The 24,080-nt window shown below is 54.2% G+C and overlaps 6 protein-coding genes and 1 pseudogene across 7 annotated transcripts, besides 1 other annotated feature; 4 read left to right on the plus strand and 3 right to left on the minus strand.

Moving 5' to 3' along the window:
- Positions 1 to 266: 266 nt before the first annotated feature.
- On the plus strand, positions 267 to 2,021 carry NCS54_00649100 (Hypothetical protein; the record flags this gene model as incomplete). Its single annotated transcript, XM_053151948.1, has 2 exons — positions 267 to 1,767; positions 1,813 to 2,021. The coding sequence occupies 2 exons, from the start codon at positions 267 to 269 to the stop codon at positions 2,019 to 2,021; spliced, it is 1,710 nt and encodes a 569-aa protein (XP_053007923.1).
- Positions 2,022 to 6,316: 4,295 nt separating this feature from the next.
- On the plus strand, positions 6,317 to 7,486 carry NCS54_00649200 (PHB domain-containing protein; the record flags this gene model as incomplete). Its single annotated transcript, XM_053151949.1, has 3 exons — positions 6,317 to 6,509; positions 6,565 to 7,148; positions 7,196 to 7,486. The coding sequence occupies 3 exons, from the start codon at positions 6,317 to 6,319 to the stop codon at positions 7,484 to 7,486; spliced, it is 1,068 nt and encodes a 355-aa protein (XP_053007924.1).
- Positions 7,487 to 8,564: 1,078 nt separating this feature from the next.
- NCS54_00649300 (Nucleolar protein 58) lies at positions 8,565 to 10,543 on the minus strand (the record flags this gene model as incomplete). The annotated part of the gene is made up of 3 exons (XM_053151950.1): positions 8,565 to 10,218; positions 10,348 to 10,437; positions 10,509 to 10,543. 3 exons carry the CDS (start codon positions 10,541 to 10,543, stop codon positions 8,565 to 8,567), a joined length of 1,779 nt encoding a protein of 592 aa, XP_053007925.1.
- Positions 10,544 to 10,998: 455 nt separating this feature from the next.
- NCS54_00649400 (V-type proton ATPase subunit) lies at positions 10,999 to 12,256 on the plus strand (the record flags this gene model as incomplete). Its single annotated transcript, XM_053151951.1, has 4 exons — positions 10,999 to 11,030; positions 11,102 to 11,190; positions 11,237 to 12,126; positions 12,173 to 12,256. The coding sequence occupies 4 exons, from the start codon at positions 10,999 to 11,001 to the stop codon at positions 12,254 to 12,256; spliced, it is 1,095 nt and encodes a 364-aa protein (XP_053007926.1).
- Positions 12,257 to 12,493: 237 nt separating this feature from the next.
- Positions 12,494 to 13,492, minus strand: NCS54_00649500 (Hypothetical protein; the record flags this gene model as incomplete). The annotated part of the gene is made up of 2 exons (XM_053151952.1): positions 12,494 to 13,395; positions 13,447 to 13,492. The coding sequence occupies 2 exons, from the start codon at positions 13,490 to 13,492 to the stop codon at positions 12,494 to 12,496; spliced, it is 948 nt and encodes a 315-aa protein (XP_053007927.1).
- Positions 13,493 to 13,848: 356 nt separating this feature from the next.
- Positions 13,849 to 14,953, plus strand: NCS54_00649600 (40S ribosomal protein S0; the record flags this gene model as incomplete). Its single annotated transcript, XM_053151953.1, has 3 exons — positions 13,849 to 14,018; positions 14,190 to 14,638; positions 14,688 to 14,953. The coding sequence occupies 3 exons, from the start codon at positions 13,849 to 13,851 to the stop codon at positions 14,951 to 14,953; spliced, it is 885 nt and encodes a 294-aa protein (XP_053007928.1).
- A 1,397-nt stretch (positions 14,954 to 16,350) lies between these two features.
- On the minus strand, positions 16,351 to 22,218 carry NCS54_00649700 (annotated as a pseudogene). Its single transcript has 2 exons — positions 21,629 to 22,218; positions 16,351 to 21,310 (listed from the first exon to the last, which is right to left on the minus strand).
- Positions 16,351 to 22,218: a sequence feature.
- Positions 22,219 to 24,080: the final 1,862 nt, after the last annotated feature.

Genomic DNA, 24,080 nt, shown 5'->3' on the forward strand with positions numbered 1-24,080 from the left:
GCGTTTGTCGGCAATATCTTTACAACAAAGGATCATGTTGTTGCTGTTGTGAGGTCTGACGCGCACCGACCGCTGTAGCGGCTGTCTACAGTGCACAGCCCCCTATAACTTAGCAACGCCAGTCAGCACCGGCGGGTCCCAATTCTCAGCGTTCACTTCAACCTCTCTCAGAGATTGACAGATCGCCTCAACCATCATCTTGAAAGAGCCTCTCATCGTGAAACTTGGGTATCTGGCTCTAGCGGTCTCGTCCGCACACTTTCAAGATGGATGGACTCGAGGCGGTACGACAGCGCCTTGAGGAGAACGTCGTCCCTCATCTCAAAGAGACTCCCCTGCTCGCCGCCATCGTCACAGTCTTGGTTCTTGTCGTAACGACGAGACTCTTCACGGGCGGTTCTTCTTCTCAGAATGGATCTAGGCGTCCTCCTCTTGCGCCTTACTGGATCCCTTTCTTTGGGCACGCTCCTCGACTCTTTCTCAACGCAAACTTTACCTTGACGCGTTTCCGAAACCGATATACCCAGGGTATCTTTTCTATTCGCCTATTCCAAAGTATCCATTCCTTTGTGTTTCGACCTTCTCTCGCAGCCAAGCTACTTGAATTGCCCGAGTCGGTCGCGGACAAAGAGTATGTCGCCAGACGTCTCATGGTCACCAACTTTCGACTCTCTAAGAAGGACCTCGAGGCCTACGACAAAGCCGCCAGTGAGATTCACCAAGTCACCAAGCAGTATCTCTCTGGCTCTCACCTGGATAGTCTCGTAAAGGCCAATGTTCGAGACCTGGACGATGTCGCCGCTGAATTGGTTTCCTTCAACAGCTACCAGACCGACCAGATGGACTGGGAAAAGCTGGCCGATGCAGACGTTGTGGAAACCGAAACGAAAGAAAGAGTCATGGAAGCCGACTTTCTTGAGCTGATGAGGAACTTTGTCGCCAGATCGGCCACTGCTTCCATCTTTGGTACTGACTTCGTCGAAAACTTTGACGATATTTGGCCGCACCTCTGGGTCTTCAACGACGGCTTCCTGTCTTTGGCCATGGGTGTTCCTCTTTGGGCACCTCTTCCAACTTCTCAGCGGGCTAGGATCGCTCTTGGTCGTCTACATTCCTTTATGCGAGAGTTCCATGAAGATCTGGACAAGTTCTTGAACAATGAGGAGCCTGGTGCAAGATGGCAAGATTTCCACACCATCAGCCCTCTCGTTCGCAAGCGAACAGAGGTCTTCCGGAAGCATGGCCTATCCATTGACGTTCGAGCCTCGTTCGATGTAGCTCTGTTCTGGTCCGTGACAGTCCACTCCACTTCTATGGTCTCGTGGTCTCTCTTTGAGCTCTACCAAGACCCAGTCCTCCTCGAGCAGATCCGTGACCAAGTCGCCCCCTTCGTCCACGTCGTTCAACCCAAGAACGAATTCGGAGGTGTTGTCTGGGTTCCCCCCAAGATTGAGAAGCTCGACATGGAGGGGCTCATGACAAAGTGTCCTCTCCTCAAAGCCGCTTACCTCGAGACGCTGAGGCTACACGGCGGCGGCTGGTCCGCGAGGCTTTTGAAGGAGGATGTAGTCCTGAAGGATGAGGGAGAGGCGGGCTATGTGCTCAAAAAGGGCACATTTGCGCATGTTGTCCCGGATCTGCATCGCACTGATCCCAAGGCCTTCTCCGACCAGCGCATTTGGCACGTCGGACGATATCTCGAGGATGATGGAGACTCCAAGGGAGCCAAGATACAAAAGGTCAACCCAAAGACGGTACAAGCATCTGGTGAGTCTACATATCCCTCCGATTGATCACAGCTAACCTTGGCAGACGGAACTCTTACGATGTGCGATGACTCCGACTTTACCATGAGAAAGGTGTACTTGTACACTTCAGTTCTCATCTCACTTTACAATGTCGAGCCAGCAAAGGGCGGTGATTGGGTCACGCCAACACTCGTCAAGGGGGTGGCTTCAACTCGCCCATCGCGGTCGATCAGGCTTTGGATCAAGCCAAGAGCATTGCCTAAAGCCAAGTGAGATACGTTCTAGTACTGGAATTTCTGCTACTGGGGAGGGTCGACGACGGCTTGTCGTAAAGTCATTTCATGATCAAGGCTTGACGGCGCATCTTTAGGGGTTCTCGATAGACATGTGTGCCGTTTCGGGTCTATGGGTTCAGCACATCTCGTTCGGCCTGGGAATCGGTTTTGAAGGTTGTGGGGATCATATTGTTATTAGTAAAGGGCCACACAAACACCGTGTGCATGAAGCTACATAGGGAGCATGGCAGATTATGGGTGATGATAATAACTACCCTCCATTCAGTGTTGCCGCGCCTTCTACTTCTCGAAATGCATGTTTACACGGTCCTCATGAGGGAAACAAGATGCCCAAGATGGCAACCGGGGTTCAGTGCACAGTAGATCTCCGTCCCTGCCCTGCCGCCCCGTCAACTGAAGCTCGAAACTCAAGGAAACTTGGGTATCATGGCATCCTATTACTTTTCCCCAAGCAGCTATCCGTGTTGTATCTCACTGTCAACACTTTAATTCGCACTTCATTCATTATACGCGTGTCAGGCGATTAAGCCAAGAGTTACACATACACAGAACATTACTGTTCCCATTCTTTAAACTGCCATTAGACCTCAACACGACTATTAAAACTCATTCTCTGAGCCTCCATACTCTTGGCACCCTCACCATCTCACCTTAGGGCCTAGTGGGGCGTAGCGACAAGTTCTTACATACACAAAACAGCAAAAAATATCCACACAACCCCCAAAAAAGGATTCTGAGCACATGTGCTCCCCCGGGAAGGCTCGAACTTCCGATCTCCCGATTGTCTATTGAATAACAGTCGGACGCTTTAGCCAACTAAGCCACAGGGGATTAGCTAATTGGATGGTGAGGAGCTTTCGAGTTGGGGCTCATGTTCGCCGGGGGTCCCCGGTGAGAGATTGCGGGAAGAATTGGGTCTTGGTCAAGTTGTGATGGGTTCTTCAAGTGAATGAGAGCGTGTGAGGAGACGGTTTGCTTTGGTTGGGAAGAAGGCGGTCAAGTGAAGAGCTCAGAGAACTCGGCACCCAGGAACAAGCCACATGAGGCAGACAGAGCATGAGCAGATGACAAGGAATGACGTTCATCCTAACTTCAAGGACCGCAGAAATGTTTGCAAAAACAAATCAGGTTGACAGCCTACAATTCGTGTTCAGTCTGTTGAGCTGGCATGGGAGAACGATGCCCAGAGATGTTCATTGAAGAACAGTCAGAAACCTGTCCATTATCTACAAGAAGCAACAAAGTATGCCGAACCCGTCTTCAACGTGGAACTATGCTGTCAGAACAGTCCTGACCGAAGGCAAGAGCCTCAATGGCATTCGACTTACTCGACATCCCATATGGCGAGAACCCAAGATAGCCCAAACGGAGTGCCTTGAGTTGCACCAAAGGGTCAATTGACACCAGCCCTCAAAAAGAAGGCCTCTGGAAACACGATCCTGGCAAAAAGAATGAGTGAAAACTCAAAAAGAAATAGTTGCTCCCCCGGGAAGGCTCGAACTTCCGATCTCCCGATTGTCTGCAAGTAACAGTCGGACGCTTTAGCCAACTAAGCCACAGGGGACTTGTTGTTGAAGGACGTGTTCGAAATGGGGCCTAGCTGGGATGGGGGAGTAGAGACAGGCTGACGAATGCGAATTGGAAGCTTCAATTTGACTCGAATAACCTGTGTTTGCTTGTGAGAAAAACGTGAGGTTTTCTGTTGCTTCGAAAGGTCCAGGGGGTTGTGTGGGTGGACCGCGTTAGAGCTTGCTGGGGAGTGTTTGCTGGATTCGTGTGGACAAATATCGTTCGACTCAGTGTCCTCGTGGCACGAGTCAGCCACCAAGTATCAATTGAGAGCTCACAGAGGTCCCTAAAAGCACAATGGCCTCAAAATCCTATGCTAGAATGAGTGAAGTTCACAAAACTCGACTTGTGTGTTGGTGAGATGAGATGGCTTACCCTGTACACTCACCACAAGAGGTCTCGAGCTCCCAATTACACGAAATTCGTATCATGCCTTTAATGATTTTCTCTATTTTCAGTAATTTTCTTGCAAGACGCTTAACTCCGTGGTCCGGGTCTCTGTTGTGGTGCAATCACGACAAAATCACCTTGTGTTATTGTAAGTGTTTGTTACCTCGATTTGTTCATTAAACCCGTCCTTCGTGATTTTTCTTCCTTTCGACCCATCATGCCTAAAGAAAACAGAGAAACCAGCCTGCTGACCCTTGTATTCGGAGAGGCAGCCCATTTGGAAGAAGATTCGTCGAGACTGTTGGCTGTGTATTGTGGCAACGGACGCTCTTGGGATTGGTATTATGTCTTAACACCAGGAGATGTAACTTGAGACGTGCTTCAAGCCTCCACAACCACAATCACATCTCACGAGAACTCACCTGGACTGTCATTGTCTATCATCGATGGCGTCTCTCATTATCCGCCTTGCCATGCTCCTGAAGAGGATCAAACAGGGGCTGACGTGAGGTGCTTCCAATAGCATAGTCTGAAATCAGCTGAGGCTATGCTTAATGATCCCAATCCTTAGTCAATGGCGGAGTCTAAGGCGGATCGAGATAATTTTCAGCAAAAGGCTGATCCGTCGGTCCGTCCGTTGGCTGTGCTTGAGGAATTCCCAGTATGAGACCTTCGTCATAGGAACTTGTCCCGACGATCCCCGGCCGGGGTCCGGAGACGACATCGGCGATCGGTCCTGCTAGGCAACGACATACGGGGCCGAAGACGTCGGCCTCGGACCCGGGGAAGATGGGGCAAAAACAGCCCAAAGGTGAGATGAACAAATGAGATTTCTCCGAGGCTGTGAAGAGGCTGTGCAGAATACGACACAATAGCTTGTTGGTTTATTAAGTCCCGCCCTGCCTTGGGCGGTCAACCTTGCTCAGCAAAAAATCTGCTGACATTGGACGAGCATCGAATAAATTGGACCAGTCCAGGTGATCAGCATCTCCTTGCTCAGCCTTGAGGGATAATCCAAAGTGGCAACTTCAAACAAGGCGCGGTCCCCAATGTCAATCTTCGAAGTCGAGAAAAGTTCTAGAAGCCCAAGCAAGTGTCGTATATCGCGTACTGTAGGGTTCGGGTTGCGGTGCCGGCGGTTACCAGATGGAGCTCATGATTGACAATCATGTCACCAGCTTTTGCGCCAAGGGGAAACTATGACCAACCATCAGCAAGTGGAGGAGATTGTCTTTGGAGGCAGTGCATAGGTCACGTTGTTGGCTGCGAACGGTATTCTTTGGCGACGGCGTAATGATTGGGTAGACCTGGCTCGGTAGATTGATAGTGCCTGCTTCTCCAAAGACATCGGGCGCAAAAGGGCTTGTCGTCTCTTGTCATCAACATTCGTCCCTGCATGTGTTGTAGCGCCATGAGCGCATTTCGTGGAGGCTGAGTCGAATACGACGGCTCAACACCCGCTATCCCGATCCTTCAAAGAGGAATCGCCGGAAAGAAGCGATGAATTGGAATGGCTGATGATGGCTGCGACAATGACCAACAGACTAGCGGTGCTCATCGTTACCGGGAGCGCGACAGACCGAGCGACCAAGGGTCTTGGTTGTCTTGGCCATGGTGTAAAGGAAACAAGCCTTGTCACGTTATTTCCACAAATTCAATGTGCCGTATCCCGAGCTATCCGCTCAAATATGAGGGAATATCGCGACCAAAGGGCGTCGTGTGTAGGTCAAAAAGGCTGTTTGAGGTAAGACCACCACCCTTTTGCTTCTCGCATTAATCGTATCTCTTGATACCTGGGCGGTCTCGTCCTGGGGGGAGCTCTTTCCTCTGTTGAAGCCTGGTCGAAAGATCAAACCCTTGCCCCGCACGAGCTTCTCCTCACACCAATAAAGAGACTCCATTGGAGAATAAAGCGGGCCTCAACATGTGTGCCGACAGGTCCCGGCCCTGCAATGCCACGCAGGCTCCACAACAAAGTGGGGCTGATCGCTCATCACCTGTGCTCGAAAATTAGTACGTACCGAGAAAGCTCCCTGCAGCGCAGGATGAAGCTCAGGTTGTGTCGGGTGCTCCTGCCAGCGACGGCGACGTCGACGTCACCCCAGGACTTGGCTCTTCTGGGCGCACGCAACCCGCAAACGACGGGAAGGAACAGCGTGATTGAGATGAGATTAAATAACACGTCTTCCCCACCCCCAGAAACTTGGTGACACCATCATCTTTCTTCTTTTACACTGAATCCACGAGTGATATCTGATTTACTTACACAAACTACATCGGTACATACAACTAGACGTTCGACGTAATCTCACAATGTCTTCTACAGATGGAATGCTCAACGGTGGAGGTTCATCCTCCAAGGCTCCCGTCCCTGCTGAGGGCAACGGGGGCTTCCAGGCCCAGCACAAGATGGCCGTGGTACCTCCCAAGAAGGAGGATCTCCAGCGTAGCTACGCTAGAGTTGTCGAAGAAGATGCCACCCCCGATGGCTGGTACGCCCGGATGAGTACGTAACCTTCAATAACCTCATTACCAAACCCCTCCAAACTGACTATTTGCAGAGGATACTCTCGGTGTTGTCATCGGAACCATGGGCGCCATCCCTTGCTGCATCATCTGCCCCAACCCCTTCAAGGAAGTCCACCAGGGCAACGTCGGTCTCGTCACCAAGTTTGGAAAGTTCTACAAGGCCGTCGACCCCGGTCTGGTCAACATTAACCCCCTCAGCGAGAAGATCATCCAGATCGACGTCAAGATTCAGACCGCAGAGGTCCCCGAGCAGATTTGTATGACCAAGGACAACGTCACCCTGCGTCTCACCTCGGTCATCTACTACCACATCGTGGCTCCCCACAAGGCTGCTTTCGGCATCAACAACGTTCGCCAGGCCCTCATGGAGCGTACCCAGACCACACTTCGCCATGTCGTTGGTGCTCGTGTTCTTCAGGATGTTATTGAGCGTCGAGAGGAGATTGCCCAGTCGATTGGAGAGATCATTGAGGATGTCGCCGCTGGATGGGGTGTTCAGGTCGAGAGCATGCTCATCAAGGACATTGTTTTCAGCCAGGAGCTGCAGGAGTCGCTTTCCATGGCCGCTCAGAGCAAGCGTATCGGTGAAAGCAAGATCATTGCCGCCAAGGCTGAGGTAAGTGACATTGCTCTCCTTAAACCAACTCTTGCTAACAAAACCAGGTCGAATCCGCCAAGCTTATGCGTCAAGCTGCCGACATCCTCAGCTCTGCTCCCGCCATGCAGATCCGATACCTCGAGGCCATGCAAGCCATGGCCAAGTCGGCCAACAGCAAGGTCATCTTCCTGCCCGCCGCGAACCAGACCATGGGCAACGCCCTCAACGCCGCCATGGCCGCCAACCCGACCGGCGAGTCCAGCAGCGCCCCGGCCGAGGGCAGCTACCAAGACTTTGGAGGTCAGGACCCAGGTTTCCAACAAGCCATGCACGCTCGCGTCGTGGAGAACATCTAAGCCATGGATCTTCTCCCCTCACCTCGTGTGTCTTCTCTTTCTAGCAAACGTGGAGGCAATGGGTGGCTAACGCTTAAGGATTTCCCTTCGATGGGGTTTAGCCTGGTCTACTTGATTTCAGAAGCATTGCTCCCGCTGCTCTCTTCTCGTCTTCAACAGCAGCAGCGCTACATCTCCCGTTGCAGCGGAGATGCTCGAGCGTTACCTTTCAACCCCATGATTTGTTACGACTTGTTTCTGCTACGCCTGCGTCCTGTTTTGCCTTTCGATACCCTCCTCGACAACCGAAAAATCGCGCGCCTTGACTTTTTAAACTTCTGATGTATGTATTTTACTCTGTTTTCTTTATGTGAAGGAAGGGGTGGCTTGGGTATGGTTTTGAGGTGGGATACCCAGATGTGCTCGATAGAGCAGTCTTTAATGAAGACCAAGTCACCAGGATCATGAGATTATGCCGTGGTTTATGTTATGGAGGATACCCCGATCGTTACGTACAATCAAACTCGTTTGCGCCATGCTTCTGGTGTCACCGTGATGATGCTTACTGTAATGTCTCTACAACAATGTTTACGCCAACTCATATCACTCACTGAGACAAGCACTTCAAACAGCAATCTGAACTTAATAGTTTCTCTTCTAATTCCCATCTGCTATCCATAAGATACACGGCATCTTCTGTTCCCCCTCCTTCAAAGTCCGCAAATCTACTCCAGCGAGATTGGAATAGGCAGAGGATTGGAGAAAATACGAAAAAAGAAACAACAGTGACTAAAACCAATCACGCCAATATGCCCCTCCGCCCAAACGCCAGCCAGCCAGGAAACAAGGTGCCCGCTGGCAGAAGCTGCCAGCCAGGAGTCTCTCAGGTATCATATAACTACACATCGGGAACCGTCCAATCATTTTTCTAGTGCTTTTCGTCGCGCTCTCTTGTTTTGTTTGGGGATGGTCCGTCGTCAGTGTCCAGACGAGTAAGAGTGAAGCAAGGGGGACGCCGACGATTAAGCCTTGCGATCCCGCCTCCGTGTCTGATTCAGCGTCGCCGCAGCGTGAGCTGTGGCCTTTTCCTCGATGGCACCTAAGCATCAGAGTGGCGCTTCTTCTTCTTCTGCTTCTTCTCCTTCTTGGGCTCGGCCTCGTCTTCTGAGTCGTCGTGCTTGCGCTTCTTCTTGCTCTCGGGGGCAGCCTCCTTGGAAGGTGTCGACTTCTCCTCAGCCTTGCGCAGCTTCTTGAGCTCCTTCTTGCTGAACACCTTGGGCGTACCGTCATCGTTGAGCTCAACGTCGCCTCGCTCGTACTTGCGCTTGAACTTCTTGACCGAGAGACCGGCCTCAGCGGCGAGGCGCTCGTAGTCGGCTTCCGACAGCTTCTTGGGCTTGGCAGGGGTGGTGGTGGCAGCCTCCTCCTCATCGCTCTCCTCAGCATCCTTCATCTCCTCATCCTCGACCTCCTCAATGAGCTTCTTGGACTTCTTGCTCTTCTTGGCAGGAGTGGTACCGTTGGCAGCCTCCTCATCGACACCGTCGGCGTCGCCGTTGTATCGGCGAGTCTCCTTGAGAGTGAACTGACCAGCGCCAACAATCTCACCAGAGGGGGTGACGTTGGTGCCCTTGGGCAGAAGGGGCTTGCCCTCGAGCTTTCGGAGGTGGTTCTCGAGCTTGATGCGGTTGCTGAGACCAAGGATGGCGCGCTCCTCGTCATCGACGTCGTCCTCGAACTCGCCGAGAGCATCGACACGGAGACCCAGGGCAGCCTTGGCAGACAGCATACGGGCGATCTTACCCTTGTTTCGGCCGTTGGCCTGACCGATGAGCGACGAGTGGTAGATGAGACCATACTTGGGTGTGTCGTGCTTGGTCTTGAGGGCGCGGAACAGAGCCTTCTCGGCACCGAGAATCTGAATAGTGGAACCAGGAGCCTTGGCCAGGTTGATGAGGGAGCCGGCGTGGGCGATGAGGCGGGCACCAACGAGGTAGCCGACGAGGGCAGTCAGGTTGGGGGCAATGGCGCGCATACGGTTCTCGAGGTACGAGGACAGCTGGGTTCGGTAGTTGGAGTAGACAATGACCTGGTCAGCCAGCAGCTTGATGTTGTCAAGATCCTCCTCGGTAATCTCAGTACCCATGCTGATCTCGGCAGCGGCCTTGATGGCGGCCTCGATCTCCTCAGGCAGGATCTCGGATAGGTCGCTCTCGGAAATGTTGGTGCGCATGCCGACAGCGAGGATGACACGGGCATAGGCCAGGTTGTCGTTGAGGATCTTGGCCATCTCAGGGAAGTGCCAGCCGTACCACTCCTTGGTTCGCATGGCGTAGACGTTGAGCTCCTTGTCGAGATCGTCGAGGAGCTTGATGGCCTGGATGATCATGGAGTCGACCTTGTCGGCCGAGAACTTGAGCTTGTGGCGCGACATGGAGTGAGACAGACCCAGAGCCATGCGGTCAAAGTTTTCCTCAACAAGACCAGGAATGAGGTTGGAGAGCGAGCCACGAATGCCACGGAACAGATCCATCGTGTTGGAACCCGAGACGGGAGAGATGTTGAGCGCAGGCAGGTTAGAGATGGCCGTGCCCAGCTTCATGTCGGCGACGGCGAGCGAAGCCTTCTTCTCGGACTTGAGGTCCTCGAGGAGCGCGGTGAGCAGCTCAGGGACCTTGCCATCCTTGAGCGCGGCGGCTTCTTCGAGAGCGGTGGCGGCGCTGTCGAACTTGACGAACTTCTTGAGCTTGAGCCTGGAGGAGAAAATGGTGTTAGCGACCGTGGCTTGTGTTAGTTGCCATCTGGTGGACACCCAGTCTCGTAGAGAAGACATCGTGTGCTGTTCAATCGCTGGCAATGACAGGATAAAAAAGGAGACTCACATCTCAACGACCTTTTCAGGACGTCCCAACTCGGCTGCGAGTTCCTCATTCTTCAGCATCTTCTTGTCGGTGGCCTTGAACAGGCCGTAGCTGCCAATTGTTAGCCCATCCGCGTCTCGAGTGAAGCTCGCTCCTTCCGAGTTCTTCAGGTCGCGACTTACCCTGCCGGCGTCTCTGCAAGCACAAAGAGCGACATTGTGAATGTGGGTGTATGGGCTCCTCCCCGATGTTCTCGCGCTGGTCGATTGGCGTCGTTGCTTCCTCACGAGGCACAATCCCGTTCCGTTGTGCGAGGCTGCGAAAGGAAAGTGCGAGGTGCTTGCGATGGAAAAATTTCAGTTGGAAGCTCCAAAGTCTCCACTCAAATTTTTTGGTCTTTGGTTGCAGGCGCAGAAAGTGGGATGCAGGTCCACGGACAGCGGTGCTACTATGTTCCGGGCGGGTCGCAGGTACGTACCTGTGCCCAGCCTCCTGGCCACTCACGTGTCGACATTCGCGACGCTCCAGCTTGCGTCGTCGCTCCAAGGCTTGGGAATGCTAGGCGACCAACTTTGACGATCGACTCCAACCATCTCACGACCACGCAGCCGTCTTTATCTTCTTATACGCGATAATCTCGAGTCGAACGAATCGCGACGAATAATTGACAAGATGGAGGGCCTTCTCTTCAACGTCAACAACGGGTGCGTCCTGCTTCGAGCTAGGAGCTCCATGATACACGAAAGCTGAGATGGAGACTAACCCTGGCCAACAGCTACGTCGAGGGCATTGTCCGCGGCTACCGCAACAGCCTGCTCACTGGCCCAGCCTACAACAACCTGACGCAATGCGAGACCATCGATGGTATGCATGTCATCTCATTAACGATGCCCTCTTCTAACTTGCCCAGATCTCAAGCTTCAGCTCGGTCCTGCTTATGGCGACTTCCTCGCCTCTCTCCCTCCTAACCCTTCGACATCCGCCCTCGCAGCCAAGACCACCGACAAGCTCATCTCAGAATTCCGATATGTTCGTGCTAATGCTGTCGGATCGCTTGCCACCTTCATGGACTACGTCACCTACGGCTACATGATTGACAATGTCGCCCTTCTCATCACCGGCACCCTTCACGAGCGCGACACCCGCGAGCTCCTTGAGCGATGCCACCCTCTCGGCTGGTTCGAGACTATGCCCGTCCTCTGCGTTGCCACCAACATTGAGGAGCTCTACAACAGCGTGCTCATCGAGACCCCTCTTGCTCCCTACTTCAAGGGCAGCCTGAGCCACCAGGACCTTGATGAGCTCAACATTGAGATTGTCCGAAACACTCTCTACAAGAACTACCTCGAGGACTTTTACAACTTTGTCAACACTCACCCTGACATGGCCGGCACTCCCACCGCCGAGGTCATGTCCGAGATTCTCAACTTCGAGGCTGACCGCCGAGCCATCAATATCACCCTCAACTCGTTCGGCACCGAGCTTTCCAAGCAGGATCGTAAGAAGCTCTACCCCAGCTTTGGCAAGCTGTACCCCGAGGGAACCTTGATGCTCTCCCGAGCTGATGACCCTGAGGGTGTTCGTCTCGCCGTGGACGGTGTTCACGACTACAAGACCTTCTTTGACGCCATCTCAGTTGGTGGTGGCCCTTCGGGACCTGGCAACATGGGTGGCGGTTCCAGTGAGGGCCGGACTCTGGAAGATATGTTCTACCAGAAGGAGATGGAGATTTCCAAGAGCGCCTTTACCAGGCAGTTCACCCACGCCATTGTCTATGCTTGGGTGAAGCTAAGGGAACAGGTAAGTCTTCCCTTTTCATCTCAACTCAGTCACTAACAAATCTCAGGAAATCCGCAACATTACCTGGATCGCCGAGTGCATAGCTCAGAACCAGAAGGAGCGCATTGGCAACTACATCTCCGTCTTCTGATTTCCTCCATTTAGCACACCCCCGAGTCTCTTTTCTAGCATGATTTTGTGTAGTATAGCAGCAAACTGTTGAGTCTTAATGGCAACGGACTCGTTCCGACACTGGCGCAAATGGGCAAAGATAGGTTGATGCAAAAGGCGGCATCGTTCGCTTCGTTCTTTCAGGTGGCTTGTATTGTACATAGAGAGAAACACGTTATTCTACAAAGACAGGACAGCCGTTTCTTCTTCTTTTTTCTTACAGCGAGATCTGGTTCTTCCAGGTCGCGGGTGTGAGGCCCAGCTTCTCAATCATGTTTGTCCAGCGCTCGCTCCCCCTCTCCTTGCGGTCCATGTACTTGAGCAGCTTCTGCCGCCTGTGCAGCAGGAGTCGCAGGTTGCGCTTGTTGTGCTTGTCCTTGTAGCCGCGGTTGATCTCGAGCGCCTGGGAGAGGGTGCGGATCTTGGCCGTCAGGATGGCGATCTGCACCTCGGAGCTTCCCGTGTCAGGGCCTGCTCGCGGCGCCATGGGCAACTCGTTGGGCGTGATGGACAGCGCCTTGGGCTTGAGCACCTTGTCGGTGTTGTGACGGCCAAACTCGGCGACGATCCGCCGCACGTTGGCGTGGAAGCGATCCTTGGCGCTGCTGTTTTCGAGGGAGGTGATGCGGCGGAGAGCCTCGACAGCCTTTTGATGGCGCTGCTCGTGCTGCTTCATCTTGTCCTCCTCAGTCCCGGGCTCAATCTGTGATTCGACTATGCCAACCATGGGCTTGGTGAGGGTCTGTCCTTGCTGGATAGCCTCTTCCAGCTCCCACTTGGAGAGGAAGTGGTTTAGGATTTCGGGAGACGTCGGCAGCTCCTGGGGAGCAGCACCCTCTGCACTCGTGGCGACCTGGCTCGTGGTATTCTGACCGGCCGAGTCAAGGGACTCGAGGAAGGGAGTCGTCCGGCCCTTGATGGGGTCACCCCAAGCCTCCTCCCGCTCCCGCTGGAGCTCCTCACGCCTTTCCACATTGGCCGCCTTTCGCTGCTGCGCTTGAGCCCATCGGTATGGATCCTGCTTCGCCTTGCGCTTCTTCTCGCGCAGGGAGAGGTTTGCCGTCTGGACGATGGGGAGGAAGTTTGGTGTTGCGGGCTTCGCGGCCGGTCGGAGGCAGACTGCTCAATTGATCAGCATTGAGGGGGGCCAATTGTTCCAATGAAACGTACGGTTCAAGGAGCCTAGGCGCGGCAGCGCCGTTATTCTGGGGGGCATGGTGGAAGCATCAATCTGCTGCTGCTTTACTATAGAGACTGATGAATTGACGTCCAAAGCCTCGCCCCAAATTTTCCCATCATCCAACGGCCGATGCCGAACAAAGGCGGGCTGTGACCAAAGCGGACTAGCTCTTGAATCACGTGGAGATACCGCACCTCGATCCCATATCGCTGTACTAGACCTTAAGTGGCCTAGCCTCGCCGGGGCCATCAGGGCTTTGCACCACCCACACATTTTGGGGTCACAAATTCCCGTCGCGAACTTTTGCGACTCTACGAAAAAACATCACGACGCAACCTTCTTCCCTCAACCCTCCCACCTCCCCAGGAAGACAGACCGACAAATCCGTCAAGATGGCCCCCTCCAACCTGCCCTCCATCTTCAACGCCACCAGCCAGGACATTGAGATGCTCCTGGCTGCCCAGTGCCACCTGGGTAGCAAGAACCTCCAGGTTCACATGGAGAACTACCTCTGGAAGACCCGTGCCGACGGTGTCAACGTTCTCAACGTCGGCAAGACCTGGTACGTTATTGATTTTACTCTGCGAAGAGTTCAGGAGATTTCTGGAGGCATAATTGGAAGCGACGCGACAGGAGGATGCGACCTTTGCGAGCTGAAGCTATCCGGAGGAGGGGCACAGAATCTCGAAAAACACCAAATTTCGCACAATCGCTAACACCACCACTCTCACAGGGAGAAGATTGTCCTGGCCGCCCGCATCATCGCCGCCATCGACAACCCCGCCGATGTCTGTGTCATCTCTGCCCGTCCCTACGGTCAGCGTGCCGTCCTCAAGTTCGCCTCCCACACTGGTGCTACTGCCATCGCTGGTCGCTTCACCCCCGGTTCCTTCACCAACTACATCACCCGCTCCTTCAAGGAGCCCCGTCTGATCGTCGTCACCGACCCTCGCACCGACGCCCAGGCCATCAAGGAGGCTTCCTACGTCAACATTCCCGTCATCGCCCTCGCCGACACTGACTCCCCCACCGAGTACGTCGACGTCGCCATCCCCACCAACAACAAGGGTCGCCACGCCATCGGCTGCATCTGGTGGATGCTCGCCCGTGAGGTCCTCCGCCTCCGCGGTACCATCTACAGCCGCGAGACCCCCTGGGACGTCATGGTCGATCTCTACTTCTGTATGTTTTCTGTTCCCAGTGTCTACTCACATCCACTAACATGTCGCAGACCGCGACCCCGAGGCCGAGGCCGAGGAGAAGGTCGAGGAGGAGAAGGCCCCCGGTGTCGAGGAGGAGGGCCCCGCTGCCATCGAGTCCGGCTTCGCTGGTGCTGGTGGTGACTGGGAGGCTCCCGCCGCTGGCTTCGCTGGTGCCACCGGTACCGGCTGGGACGGCGCTGCCGGTGACGAGTGGGGTGCCGCTCCCGCTACCACCGAGTGGGCCGCTTCTGCCGCTCCCGCCACCGGCGAGGCTGCCAAGGAGACCACGTGGTAGGGTAACGAGGCTCCTGGCGACAACGAGGAGGTCAACGCTGCTGCTGCTGGACATGGAGGCGCAGAGGTTGATTACCTGCCTCCCGCCGACATTGAGTGGTGAAGAACAAAAAAAAAATTAGGGAACGGTTGCCTTGTTCGCATACGTGTGACGGGCAGGAGAAACAATGGCGAAAGTGGTTCAATCAAACTATTCGGCGGCGTTTTTTCGACAAAGCTCTGGCTGACTTTTACAAACAACATCTTGGGACTGAGGTTCAACCATGGTGGTGCTGATGAGGGAAAGATACTAGCCCCCCCTTTTTCTTTGATCCCTTTCATATCCTTTTCCTTTCGCGTGTGTATGTTCGCCTAAGGTTGGGGAGAGTGAGGGTGAGAGGGGTGGAGAGGGAAAGCCCTGTACCGCCAGGGGGGATGGACTTGATCGTCATCCCGCCTTTGTTCTGCGGTTTTGATGCGAGAGAAGCTAAATACGAGTCGTCCAAGCTGAGTTAAAAACCATGAAAAAAAAGATGAAAGGTGTCGTGGATACTTGCCTGTGATGTGTGTTGTAGAGAGGCCCCTCTGATTGATCACGAGTGCCACTCCATGAGGTTGTGCGTACTGTCACGTAGCTTGTCATGTCTGTCGTAGTCACTGCTCTGTCTTTCATTGGCATCATGCTTGAAGCAACGTCAAGTCTCGAGTATTAAACTTCTGTTGCTTGTATCGGCCGTAAACTCGTTTCACATCACAAACCACACTCAGCTCAACCCCCAACAATCATCGTAAAACGTGGTATCAATTCCGCCTTCAAGGTCTTCCTTATCCTTTCTTTCTCTAACCATTCCCTTTACCCTCCTCCTAATCTCCCCTCATATAACCCATTCCATTCATCAGTCCCTATGTTTCCCCCCCCTTGAACCTCATTACTCCTATCCTAATCCAACCCTTCCCTTTTCTCACTCCCCGGGTTACAAGACCCTTGACACACTTCGTGATAATAGTGAATTAGGAAATCTCAAAACGGGCGCTCGTAATGCGGCGCGGAGGGGGTATGACCAAGCCAGAAAAACAGCTGAGGGCCCAGACATGAACCATGTGTGTGTATAAACGAACAGAAAAGTGCCCAACTCCTTGCTTTGTCCCAGATGCTGTGTTGATGTATGATAATAGTGGTTTAGAACTTGAACAGAGACCCCGTCATGTGTAGGTGTGTGTGCTTGTGTGTGATTCGAATATGAATAGAGAGAGGGGTATAATGTCGAGGCACGCTGGGTATGCACTTCTGTACTGTGGTGGTGGTAATGAAACACAAAGTAAATGAAACTCCGTCGAGCCGGTGAGTCATCAAGGTCGTAATTTGTTTCCCGTGTTGGTGTGTTAAAGCGGATAGCCGCTGTTTGGTTGTGGAGGTGGCTACTCCAACATCTCGGAATGTCGTCGGATCTCCTCATCACTCAGGGCGCTCATCCAAAGACACCTCTCGGTGATGCCCTCGATAGGCTGGAACTTGTACCGAGTGCTGGCCTCCAACAGGCGCAGCAGTGTCTTGACGACCGCAGCAGCAATGCGGCAGCGCTCAAAGTTGATCAAGGGAGGCGTGGTAGGTGAGCCAGCAATCTCTGACGGTCGCTGGGCGTTGTAGAGGAGATCATGCGTGTAGATGCCGACAAAGGGGATGCAGCCCGAGTCGGAACCAACCTCCATCTCGGCACGGAGGTTGTAAAAGTTGCGCATAGGCGTCACCAGCTTCTCGAGGTCGTGTAGTGTCTTGACATCTTGAGGGGGCACATGCTCCCATGTCCTCGACAGACGAGCGACCTCATTACTAGACAGAGCAATGGTGAGCTGCGCCAGGGTCGCAAAGTTACGGTAACGTCGACAGTGAGTTGCGATGTGGATGAACTTGCAAATGCATCGCACTCTCTCCTCGACTGTCTGTGTCAGGACAATCTCAGAGATAGCCCATTTGACCATGATGTTGAAGCGGGCAATGACAACATCGACTCCATGAGCATCAGTGTTGCGCAGAAACTCTACCCATGAACGAGAATCGCTGTAGGCGGCATTCTTCCAGTTCATGTCGATGAGTTCCTTCCAGTCAATCTCGTTCAGAGCATCCTTCTCAATGAGTGTGAACTGTTGAGCAAGAATCTCCGAGTCAAAGGCCAGGATGAATGGAAGGTGAGCATTGTACTTGTCAGATTCCGCAACAACATCAGGCTTCGGGGCGAGGCGGAGAGCTTCGGTTGTCGCAGTCTGGTCGTCGGTATGGATGTAGAGAGCCGTTGGCGTGGTCTCTGGTGTCGGAGGAAGAGGTTTCTGGCCCCACACTTGGGTCTCGTGCAGTTCAGGAACCTTGAAAGACTGCGGTGGCGACATCTCGAGAGCTTGTACCAGTGTCATTGGGGGTGAAGGAGGGTTCCTCTTGGGAGCAGGTGCTGGAGATCCAAGAGGGTGAGATGGAAGCTTCACGCGAGGCACAATACCGTCTCCTGACTCGAACTCCTCATAATCAAGGGCCTCAGCCGACATCTCGGACGAAAGATCGCTATCATCGTCGAGGAACGACTGGTCTTCATCAACCGTGGGCGCGGTGTCACCAGGCTTGATTCCCTCGATGCTGTCTGTCTTCTCAATGAAATCGAAAGATGCATGTTGTGAGTCCGGTTCATGGAAGACAGTCTTTTGCGCACGAGGAGTTGCATCATCATCGGGACCTTCGAGAATTGACATGTTGGTCCAAGCACGGCCAGGGGACTTGTCGCGGCCAGGATTCGAGTCTCGGTCCAAGATGGGGATGGACGAGTATGATTCTCGTGAAGTCTCGGACAAGAATGATTTGGCCTCGGTCAACGGCCGCTGGCGCTGAGGTGTTAGGAAGCTGTCATGAGAGTCAATAAGAGGCTCAGGCTCATCCTCTTCGGGGTCCAGCATGAACGTCTCCCTGATGACAAGTTTTTCACGATGGTCCCTCTTCTCGCGTTCCTCTTCCTCTGGATCCATCATGTCCACGTCAATTTCGGGAGGAGGGTTAAAGACTCCTCCAGGAGACTGTGGGTCCATAGACAAGCTGTACGTCTTCTTCGCAGGCAACTTGCCCTCGAGCTTGGCCAGGGCTGACTCGATGCCGCCATCGTCATCGCCATCCGGAATCTGAGCAAGCTTCTGCGCCTCCTTCTCAAAGGAGGGACGCATGGCGGGCTTCGACGAATGTGTGCTGAAGAGCGAAAGGTCTCGCTTCGGTGCCTTCTCTGCAAGTTGTCCCAGAGAAAAGACATCACCTCTGGACTGACGATACTCGATGGATACTACCTCGCCATTGCCAAAAGATTCCACACCAGGGCTCTGGATGTATGAACTCCGGATAGACTCCGAGTAGGTCGTCAACGACCCAACCGATCGCGATCTCCTTAGTGAAACCATGTCCAACTCGCCCACGTTTGTCGCAGCTCGTAGATCTCCACCCGGGCGTCGTCGAAGAACTCGTAGTGGTTGTGGAGCTGGTACCTCAGGTTCTTGTGCCATCATCGAGGCGCCAGAGTCTGTTGTAGCATCAAAGCTTCGGACCGTAGACTGGCGAACAGTGCTGTTGAATGAGCTACGGCGACGTTGAATAATTGAAGCCAATGACTGGTGCGATCGAGTCGATTTGTTGCGGCGATGACCCCCCCTATATGACAGAGGAGGGTAGTGACGGAGACTGCGGTGTGTCGTCGAGAAGGATGCTCGGCTTCGCTCCTCGGAAGCTCGAGCGCTGCTGCCGGGGGCTAGAGTATCAAGGTCAGGGACGAAAGGTGGCAGAGGATCCTCATCAAGTGAAGGTCGGACCACATGTTGGTTGAGTAGGTAGGACGAACGCCTGGGGGTTCCATTTCCAGCAGAGGGGGCAGTAGGAGGCGTCGTAGGAGGTGTGGGATCAGCGCCAGTGAGTCTAAAGGTTTCGGCAAATGCTTCGACAGAAGTGGTGCTGGCAGGCTCCCCTCGCCTCATCAAAGAAGGATCAAACGGTGTCGTGTCGTCAACTATGACGATAGACTTGCTGCCCGTGGTGATAGCCATGTCACTAACTGGCCGGTGCTTATGGTTGTGCGGCAGGCTGTCGAATGTGCTCGAGTCCATGTGGGCAGCTGAGTAGTCAACATCTCTCGCCGAGAGAGATGGGTTGGGGGATCCCATTGTGATGCCGCGGCGTGCAGCCTCAGCAGTGGCCTCCTCTCGCACTGCCTTCTTGAAATCTTCCACGGCTTCGGCGCCAAGCAAGTCAATCCTAACAGGAGGTCGAGATCCATTCGGTCTTTGCCTGCTCTGGGGGACAACCGCAGTTCCGGGGATACGGTTTGTTGTTGCCCCGCGGGGTCCAATATTGTTGACATTGATAAAACTTCCTGGCGTGGGAGACACCCCCTGGCCTCTGGTGCTAAGGGCTCGTCGCACACTTCCCAGAAGCTTCTTCATCCCGTGACCAGACATGGCTCCTGCCGGCATCCTTTCTTTGACCAGGTTCTGGCTCTCCGGGTGGAGAGTTGCCGTTTGCCTCTGGCTGGCGGGGAAATCATCGGGCTCGATATCAACAAATGCCTGGCCAGGGGGTAGAAGATTGCCGCGGACAAGACTCCCAGCATAGGGAGCAGTCATCATGAACTCCTGGTCCTTGAAAGACATCTTGTCAGAGCTATGCTCCCGCAGTGAATCGGTCAAACTGTTGTTACGTTTGTGCGTTGGCTGAGGCCGCACACGCTTTCCGACCAGCGCGCGAGGTGTCGTTGCTATCGGACCTGTATTGTTGTAGACAGAGCTCGCTGTCACTGGGTGAGCTGCCAGTGGATTCGTCTGATGAGGATGAGGATGAGTAGCTCGCATGGCCTTGTTAGGGAACGAGCAAGATACAATATCAAGACTCGACATGCTGATTGGAGACGCCTGTGATTCCACCTCGGCGGGATCTCTGGTGATCTGGCCCTCAGGGGTACTCGGCCGGGGATCCGTGACGATTGAGTCTCCAACGTGGCCAGCCCGGGAGATATCGGCAATAAAACTTGTTCGCTCGCATGTGCTCTTCATGAGAGGCAACAGACTCTCAATTTGAGGCGGCTCCCCATCATCACGGTCCCAGAAGGTCGGATCCAAATCAGGATCCCTGTGGCCAGCAATACCACCAGGCGTAATGGGGACATCGGCATCGAGCGAATCGTCGAAATTGGGGCCATCCCAGTAAAGAGCACAAACCCTGCGCCAGCATTTCTTGAGCTCTCCAAGAATCTTGAGCTGTACCTTGCGAGATCGAGAACATTGCGATAGTTCGTCAACAAAGTCGTTCAACAACTCGCAAAACGTTGACCGGAGATTGTAGTCAATGACAAAGTCGTCCATAAAGTAGTTGAGAATCCAATGCCTCAGGGCCACAAATGTCCGAACACGAACAACCATGCCAGTTTCGTCATCGCGTGCTAGTGCCCATCGTAACCGGGCAATGAGCATGCGTAATAGGTCAACGGATTCGAGAAATGCTCGGTAGGTTAGGAAGAAATCGGAGATGAGTTCGTAGTCGAGGAAACTGGGTGATGTGATTTCCGCAACGAGTCGTGGTGGTGTAGCGGCTGTGACAGCTCCGGTCGCAGGGGAGTATCTGACCAGGGCTCGATCGTCGCAGGCCGGCTTAAATGTGAGGTTGTCAAACATGGCGGGTTCGACGTTGAGAATCGACTGGTAGGTCGGATGAACGGGCCGGGGCCCTCGGGGAGAAGAGGGGTTCGGAGAGGTATTGGACATGTTGCGCGAGAACCGCAACACCGGGGCGGCCAACGAACTCGGCCGCCTCGTCGATGCTAGATCTGGATGAGAACTGTTAAGCTCGCCCTGTGATCGGTTCAGCTGCGAGGCGCTACTGGAGCGAAACTCCTCTGTGGGAGCGTAGGAAGAGCCGCGAATCATGGGTGTGCCTCTGACGGTAAACCGGGGAGTTCCTATTCGCCAAGAGGGAATGTTGATATCGAGAAGAGGTGTAGAGTTGGCATCAAAATCTTCCATAGTCCGGGGCCGATGCTCCTCACCCGGCTTGGAGATGACGATTTTGAAAACCCCAGGGTCCGAATCCTTAGCGGCGGAGACTTCGTGGACCGTGCTGTCGGAGAGGGCGCGTCGGTGTTTCACGGGCCTTCGAGGATCCCGGGGGTCGGCTTCAAAGTAGGCTTGGTTGCTGTCAAAAGGCGTGGCTTCCGGCGTCGGCGTGAACTGGCTGATGTGAAGCTCACTGCTCTCGTCCTCGGCGGGTTTGCTGTGGGGGAGGGTATCCAAGCCTGCTGTGCTGGGCGGAGTGATGGGAAATACGAATTGAGGCTGGGGACATCGCTGGTAGGCAGGGCGAACAGTCGGCCTGCGGAATGAGGGTCAGCGATATGTGAACAGGGGGACAAGCTGAGTTGTCAGTCAGTGCGAGCGTCCGAGACCAGCGCCAGCGTTCCTATGCCAGCGACTTCGTGATATCTCTGAGGCGACAAGACAGAAAATCGGATCGCAACGAGGGCCCGACCGAGACGTCCCCCCACAAGCACTCGGGGCAAAAGCTGTGAAGCGGGAGGAAGGGAGAGCGACGGGGCGGAGATGTGGCTGGCACACAGCATTCCAGTCGGTCGGACAAGTGAGGCGCTAGGTGCAGAAAAGAACGACAAGCACGAGACGATCAAAACCTTACCTCAGATATATCCGGCCATTGTTGCCAACGTTGGCGACGGTAAATTGACGGCCCTCACGACCTGCCGACCCACCATCTGGGGTGATGTCCCATCGAGGGAGGCTTCCCTGAAGGTCGGAATCCGAGTCCTTGAAACTCCGGGGCGTTGGCTTCCTCTGATGAGATCTTCGCTCGGAGAGAGGGACCAAGGGTTTTGCGAGGGCGGCATTGGTGGTCGGGGGCAGCATGCGCGTGGTTGTGGTGGTGGACCTAAGCGACGGCCACTTGTTGTTGGGCGTCGGCGTCGAAGCGTCTCTGGGGCTGGAGTTTTCCTTTTCCTTGGGTACTGCGGCGGTGGTGGTTACGGAAGTGACAGGGTCGTCGACAGGAGACACAATCCCAGACCTTGGCTGGTGAGTCGTCGAAGACGCGGCGGCGGCCGAGTGAGCGCTCGGGATAGTCGACGTCGGATCCTTGACCGGAGGGCGCGACGACGACGATATGGGTATGGGGACGGGGGGCGGAGCGCTGAGACCAGACGCTGGCGGCAGCGGGTCTGCGGACGAAGGCTCCAGGGCCTCCATGAGCACTGGCCGCTCACGCGCGCTGCGCTGGCTGTCGTCAGGAGAGGGCAGAGCTGACGGTGCTCAAAGCGACAGAGGAGCTGGCGATCAAGGCATTGAGTTAGCAGCGAGCGTGTCAGTGGTGAGAGAGGTCGTCGCGCATAGTCGAGGAGGTGGTGGTGGTGGTTATTTGATCCAATGCGCGCGGGGAGAGGGGCTAAGCGCTGAAAACGAAGGAGACACCAAAAGAAGAAAGGAGAGACAAGAGTGTACAGCGACTGTTTGCGCACAACCAAGAAGGAAAGGAGGGAGAAGGCGATAGGACGCGGCGAGGCCGAGCTGGGGATTATGATGAGATGGATGGGGGGATTGAGTCGGGTGTTTGCTTGGACCATCCACCATCAACAACGTTTGATTGCCCTGTTATGCTAGCCCATGGTAACACGTCTGTAATTACCAGAGCAAGCCAAAACCTGGTCGAGTTTCTGACAAGCAGGGGGGGCAAGTTGGATGTGGGAAGGGGACTGATGTCATTGTGAGAGAATGGAATGGGACCTGGACCTACGTGACGAAGCCATAAACTCGATGTTTGCTCTTGTATGTGAGAGTCTTCGTTACCATCAAGAGGCGTTGGCTGCCTTTGTCTGAGTCGAGAGAGGTTGGCAGAAGGATTTGGTTGGTGGTGAGTTGGATGGGGTGGAAATCGAGTCACGCAGATGCTGGCTGGACTGCGCTACGCTCGCTATAGGAGAAATTGGCAAGGAGAGGGGCAAAGTAAACAGGGAATTTCCACAGCAATAACACGGCAGCTTAAAGGGCCCCCTCCCTCTTCAAACAGCAAAAAGTAAAGAGCAGAGGAGAGAGGAAAAAGAAAGGAAAAAGCGAGGCTGTTGGACCCGAATAACGGGGGAGAGACAAGACGGACGGGAGATGGGCTCTGGCGCTTCCATTTGGGATGGTGCATGGAAAGAGGGTGTGGGGCGGGACGCGATGGCAGGTTTGTGTGTACCGTTACTCGCAGCCTCTAACAAATGACTGCAGCAAACAGGTAGCTGGTACGGTAAGCGATGGAGTGCCTGGCCCTTTTAGGGCAACCCAGGGGAGGGGTTATGGCGCGTGGGCCAGTTGGGTCGGTCTCCCGTCGAGGCCCCCGTTCAAGCCGTTGATTGGCAGTCTCGGTGACAGTTTCTGGCAGACGGCGTGCTGCACGAACTGTTTGCCAGTCATGAATAGAATAAGGAAAAAGAAAAGAATGCAGTATGTTGACCTCTCAAAACGCTACTGGTCAGTGGTCAGGCAAAAGAGGTCACAAGCTGGTTAACGGAGCATGGATGTTGCTGGGTCATGGACGGCCCACGGAACCGGATATCCCCCAGGAATAGGATGGGTTGGAGAGAGCGTGTCTCGAGGCAATGTACTCGGTACCTGCATCTGTACTCGCAACGGTCCCCCAGTTCGGCCCGTCCTCCCGCAAAAATATCCCTGCACACGTGCACCCAGCCACCAGCCCTTTAATCAACCTCAAAGTACACTCTACCTTTTCGTCCCCTTCCCATCCCATCCCATGCTTTGACGTTGCAGCAAAGGGAACCTGAACCTCCAGACCCAGCGTCAAAGCACACATCTTGAGCTATCAGAAAGGAAAACACTCACATAGAGTTTTTGCAAGGTCAGGCTGCGATGGAGTCTCGACTTGATGCCCAGTTCGTCGATCATTTGGTTCCCAACGGGGCATTTTTGTAGATCTCTTGTTGCCTCTCGGGGAATTCAGTTTCAGTTAAGAAAAGGTTGTGCAAGACGAAAGAGGCAACTGAGGGGATTTTCAGCCTCTGCGCAAGAGTCAGTTGTTGCATACTGTAACCAAGGTTCCAGAAGGAAAAGGTACCTACAGATCCATCCCCCCCCATGAC

The sequence above is a fragment of the Fusarium falciforme genome, chromosome 5, assembly GCF_026873545.1.
Source record: "Fusarium falciforme chromosome 5, complete sequence".
Classification (NCBI taxonomy): Eukaryota; Fungi; Ascomycota; class Sordariomycetes; order Hypocreales; family Nectriaceae; genus Fusarium; species Fusarium falciforme.